The 6000-nt window shown below is 42.1% G+C and overlaps 1 protein-coding gene across 3 annotated transcripts in view; it reads right to left on the bottom strand.

The window, feature by feature from the left end:
• LOC144501622 (netrin-1) overlaps nt 1–6000 on the bottom strand; it is a 168016-nt gene continuing 162016 nt past the window's right edge. For all 3 annotated transcript variants that reach the window (XM_078225514.1, XM_078225515.1, XM_078225516.1), the window contains one exon: nt 1–1158. In XM_078225514.1, coding sequence (XP_078081640.1) covers nt 830–1158 — 329 coding nt within the window. In that variant the 3' untranslated portion in view covers nt 1–829. The remainder of the gene's footprint in view (nt 1159–6000) is intronic.

Genomic DNA, 6000 nt, shown 5'->3' with positions numbered 1-6000 from the left:
GAACATTGATTTGGGGCTGTTTCACTGCCAGTCTTTTTGTAGATTGTGAGTGAATTCAACGTAATCTCAATTCATCTATAAGATAGGTGCACAACAGACTTGGGGAATTTATCAGAGGGGGCGTAATCCTTCAATCATGGGAGCAGAATGTTGCATCCTGTATAGTAAGCAGAGCAACCGCCAGCCGAGAATTGAGAAGACACCAGTGAACTTAACAAGTGTGAGATGCATGTCAGTATGAAGTGAAATAAAACGAGGGTGTTGTTATGGCACTTTGAAGGCTTTTTAAGGATTTTTTTTCTCTGTCATATTGTAGTACGGAATATAATTTCCACATTGATTGCCAAAGGCTGCAGTCTTGATCGACCTGCTTACGATATAGCGCACTAAGTATTGTGCCGGTTGTAAACTGGGCTGGGGAGGAAGATTCCAACTGAAACATTTTGGGTTAACTACGCAGCTAAAAAGTTAACAGCTTAAGTTGGGATCAAACCAGTCTTGGCATGACTCCCAGCAATTGTCCAATATGGTCAGTTTGAGATGTTGTGCCCCTTTTAACAAAATTCATACTGCTTTATGCAGAGAAGAGCAACTGTGAAAGGATTTTGGTTGTGAAACAAATGTCCTTCATTTCAGAACATTTGGAGCTGTTGTGTAAAGAGTAGTCCATCTTTTGTTTTGTATTCTTGTTTATTTTTGAATTTGAAATCAGCATGAGGTGCAAACTTGGCAATTCAAAAATCCCAAACTGCTAGATGAGTTCCTTCACAAGTTCCTAATTTTATCCTAACATCGGTTCCTGCTCACAATCAAGCAGCACAGTCTCTCTTTACGCCTTCTTGCACTTGCCTTTCTTCTCCCTCTGTTGAAACTTTCGCAGCCTCCTTGCCCACGTGTCCCTCCATTGTATCACCAAGCTGGTTTTGTTCGCTACAACCCCATTCTGGTCAGGAGAGTCCTCATCGTTGCCCAGGAGGAGGTACTTCTTCCCCGTTTTTATTTTTGGGCACTTGCAGGCTACATCCTTTGAGCGCACCCAGAGAAACTGGTCACCACGCCGTATCCGTTTTACCCCTTGTTTGTAGACTGATATGATATTCACTGTAAACTTCCACCATTCGCCAGCTTTCTCTGCCTTCAAGATGTGAGCCTGAACAGCTGCAATAACAAAGAAAAGAACAGAAGAATATTTAAACTGTCCCACGCATTAAACATTGCATCAAGTAAATTATTCACACCTCAAATGCAGCTCAAGCCCTGAGCTTTAACCCCATTTGTTTAGATGACCACTCATTATTATCATAGTAACAGTTTCCATAGTATATGGGGCAGGGAAGATGAAGCGAGTCTTGGTGCTATGAAATAAACTTGACAAGGGAAACTGATTAATGTTTGACAGAGGATATATTCGAAACCTTAGAAACCAATTTTCTTCCCTGGCCCAAGTACAAGACGTTTAATCGGACATGGTTGTGAATCACTCTTAATCAACGCTGTAAAAACGCTGGAACGTGGAAGGAAAGAGGAGAAAACTGATCATACTTCAGAATATCTCCAACGCTCCTGCTCCAAAGGTTAAGAACTGTTAAACTGGAAGCTAATTAGAAAGCCGAGAACAAGTGATTGTTTATATCTAAGGAAATTTACTGTGTGCTGTTAGTTGTCAAACAGTAGTTCATAATGCGCTTACATTCCTTTAGCTGCACATGTGAGAACCATAAAGCAGATTTCAATGGCAGTTTGTCACTGTCCATGCTCTCTGCTGCCCTGGTCATTTGCCTTTGTGTCACACATTCTTACGCTCTCTGCCTGTCGTTCAGTATTCTAAAGTCGCTTTTCTTCCCTTCTAAATAATACCAGTTCAGTGTATTCCACTCGCACTGAGTTATGGTAAATGAACCTTAATATTAAATATAAGAACTTTGTAAATTGTCATGTAGTGTTCCTTGTTATTGTGCAACGTATCTATCCATACCTTATGATTAAATTAAAACTTCATGGACTGCATAAGCACCAAATATTGAGTTCATTCTTTCCAACTGCTGTAAATATTTTCTGGTTTAGCACCAACCTGGTGAGTACTTCCACCTTGGACCTTGAGTATTCTTGACATCTCAGTGCTTTGTGCCTGTTTTTAATATCATTCTGCTCGTTTAGAGATTTTCTGAAGCAGCGTATTTTAAAAATTGCCTTTGCAAATAATTCTGATTAATTTCTGCTGACTTCAGCTTCTTACTGGCTGCTCCTATTGAGATTTTATGTCAAATAACCAGCAGCAATATCTTCATTAGAGAGCTGTTCTATAGGAGTTTCAGAATCCTGAGGCTAAAGAGCAGTTAATTAACACCAATGGTAACTATTCTCATTTGCTTCAGCATTCTCCTGTTTAGTGTAGTGATTCATTCAAGACAGTTTCAGAAATGATGTTCACATAAAAACTACAAATACAAATAATAAGCTTGTTCTTTCTCCTTTTAAAAGATGGGCTGCGTTTGCTGGTTATAAATACATGAAGCACAGAAAGTAGAATTTCACATTTTCATTTGTTATTTTAAGACAATTGGAATGAGACAGTCCAGGGTATGTTTACTTCCTCAGAAAAAAAAATCAAGGAAAAGACCAAGAAATTTGCATTGTCTTCTGTGCGAATCTGCCCTATCGTCTGACATCAGAAATATGTGGTAGTAAAATTAAGCACTCTTCTCAAGTAATCCAGCCAAAAATCTGTGCACCTTCCCTATTGACATCAGGGACACATAACTATGTCTGTTGTTTGGGGAGTGTGCCGAGGCGTATGATTACATCAAGACCCGACAGTCTTTTCCCATTCTCTGTTTGTATGTTCATATTACTGTGTATGAAGGAAATTTCTAGTCAAGCCAAATGGTGATAGGAACAGCTTACCCCAGCACTGATTTGAGAAATTGGTGTTGGGGAAATCCCAGTAACTGCTAGGAAGAATGGGGCAGTATGGTGGCACAGTGGTTAGCACTGCTTCCTCACAGTGCCAGGGACCCGGGTTCGATTCCTGGCTTGGGTCACTGTCTGTGCAGTCTGCACGTTCTTCCCATGTCTGCGTGGGTTTCCTCTGGGTGCTCCAGTTTCCTCCCACAGTCTGAAAGGTGTGCTGGTTAGGTTTGTTGGCCATGCTAAATTCTCCCTCCGTGTACCTGAACAGGCGCCAGAGTGTGGCGACTAGGGGATTCTCACAGTAACTTCATTGCAGTGTTAATGTAAGCCTACTGGTAACACGAATAAATAAACTTAAACTTAAAAGAATGGACTGCACTCAGAGGGTTAAAGCTGGAAGTTTGAGATCATTCCAACTGCTTTTGTTTATTCACACCCGCATGTTTCTCTGGTGCTGTAAAAGTCTACCACACACCAGTGTACATGCCATCCTTCTGAAAGGGTCTTGTGAGCCTTTGCACTGCTTTTAATTATGATATGTGGCATCATGAAAACAGAACTGCTTCTGACTGATTCAATTGTGCCTCAGTGTTTGGCTCATTGTTGTGGAAAGCAGTGAGGAAGCAGTTCCTCAAACAATTGACCTTTTTCTACTGAGAAGAAAAGGAAATCTGCCTAATGCAGCAAGGAGCAGGGGAGGCTGGGAAAATGCATTTGGCAGAACTAAGTGGAAGGTAACATCTTGAAAACGGCAGAAGCAATATCATTTTCTGCAAATCTGTTTGGAAAGTTGATCGATCAGGAAGTATTCAGTGTCAGTGTCAGGGTACAGGGATACAAAGAAAATTACAGCACAGGAACAGGCCCTTCGACCCCCTAAGCCTGCACCGACCATGCTGCCCGACTGAACTAAAACCCCCTACCCTTCCAGGGACCATATCCCTTTATTCCCATCCTATTCATGTATTTGTCAAGATGCCTCTTAAAAGTCACTATCACTATGACCAACAGCAATGAAAATAAGAATGGTTCTTATGGAAAGAAAAGTTTCTAGGCATCCCTTATAACAGCTCTGTTCTGAAAACATGGCTGAGATGTTTAACCTGAGTTGTTCTTTCAGCACATTGGAGGAAAAGGGTCCAATAAAACATGATGATGGAGCCACCCATACGTCAAGTCACACTCCGAACGTTTAGACTCTGATAGCCACCTCTTCCCTTCCCACACCATAAGACATAGGAGCAGAATTAGGCCACTCTGCCCATCGCGTCTGCTCCGCCATTCAATCATGGCTGATATTTTTCTCATCTCCCTCGATCTATTACTGGAAATGGAAATTGATCACCAAATGATCACACCGCCATGACTTTCACAGCTATGGGTAACATTTGACGTAATTACAGATCAAATCTCATTCTGCGTCTATAATGTTAACTTAACAGGAAATGAATTATCAGCATGAGTATTCTTAGATTCTGAGTGGGAAATATAACGAGAGTTATCTTTCATCGGTGGAGACTCGATGGGCCGAATGGTCTCCTTCTGTATTATAGGGATTCTAAAATTAGTAAATTGGAATTTGATCTAAGCATATTATGGTTTCATGAATGGCCAAGAGTAATTTTCAGCCTTGCAAAAAGTGCTACAATCTGGGTAACTTTGAAGATGCTACATTATTACTGTTCTAATCTGTAGATAAGATATTTTCACATCTTACAAGGATGTACAGCCGGAGTTCTGTGGAAAGTACCAAATGGAATGAAAGACCAAAAGAAAATCGGGCAACAACATTGAGGAAAATGGTCAATTGCAAGTGTGAAAACTTCATGTTGAAAGGGCTTTGTTGTTGAAATGGGAGGACAAGTGCTACATGAAATTTGATGCAGAGAAGTGTGAATTGATTCATTTTTTCCTTGGAGGAGATACAGTTGAGAGGTGATTTGACAAAGACCTTCAAAATCATGGGTGACCTGGACAGAGTAGAAACTGTTCCGATTGGCAGAAAGATTAAGAACGAGAGGGTACAGATTTAAGGTAACTGGAAAAAGAAGCAATGCGACATGAGGAAAAGCTTTTTCACGTAGCAAGTAGTTACGACCTAGAATGCACCACCAGAGGGTTTGGTAAAGACCGGGTCAACAGAGGTTTTCAAAAGGGAACTGGATCATTATTTGAAAAGGAAAAATTTGCAGGGCTATGTGCAAAGGTAGGAGAGAGGCACAGGGTGAATTGTTTACTCAGAGGATCAGTACAAATAAGATGGACCAGATGGCCTCCTCCTGTGCTTTAACCATTCTATGATGCTCTGTTCCCAGTGCATGGACTTCAGCCAGGACACAGCACAGTGGCAGCCTGCTTGATCTCAGCAGGGAAGATTTGACCTTGTGCACTTCCTACCATATGATCACCAGTTGATGTCAATGGCAGTGATGCAGGGGTATGTGACCCTGATTGTCCCATGCTCATGACAAAAAACAGAAACATAAATGAAGCCATAATTTCCGATTACACTCGGAAAATGATGACCTGCACGAATTCCAAGATAGAAATACGCAATGACTGTCCTTTCCAATGACCCTACCATTTCCGATTGCCAGAGGTGGGGGGGGGGGGGGGGGGGTTTGTGGGGGGAGATCAGATATTGTGGGATGGGGGATAGAGGTCTGGGGATGGGAGCGGAGGTCATGGGGTAGGGGTTTTCAGAGCTTGTTCAGCGCTGTTTGGTGGGGTACGTGGGTGGCTGGGCTGTGGGCGGTAGGTGGGGAGGAATTCGGGGTGGGAATGGTGGGGAATAACTTGGGGAGATGGGTAGTTGTGGGTACCTGGGGCAGTCCCATGAGGGAGGGGGGAGGAGTCCCGTGGCTGTCAGTTTGAATGTTTACAATAGTTACCCAGAAGTTAGAAAAGGTTTTAATTCATTGAACTTTTTCTGGGTGTAATCCTGGCAGCACCATCCGAAATTTGTGAATTAAATTCCATTTTCCAATGGTTCTCAATGCAGGACAATTGTTCAGAGGGCTTTTGCACTTATGGGAAATCGTTGTGCAAATGCTTACGTGGGAACTTTCAAGAACGATTACCTCAACGCAT

Source organism: Mustelus asterias, chromosome 12, assembly GCF_964213995.1.
Source record: "Mustelus asterias chromosome 12, sMusAst1.hap1.1, whole genome shotgun sequence".
Lineage (NCBI taxonomy): Eukaryota > Metazoa > Chordata > Chondrichthyes > Carcharhiniformes > Triakidae > Mustelus > Mustelus asterias.
Note: the sequence above shows the minus strand (reverse complement) of the source record. Positions and strands in the feature narration are given on the sequence as shown.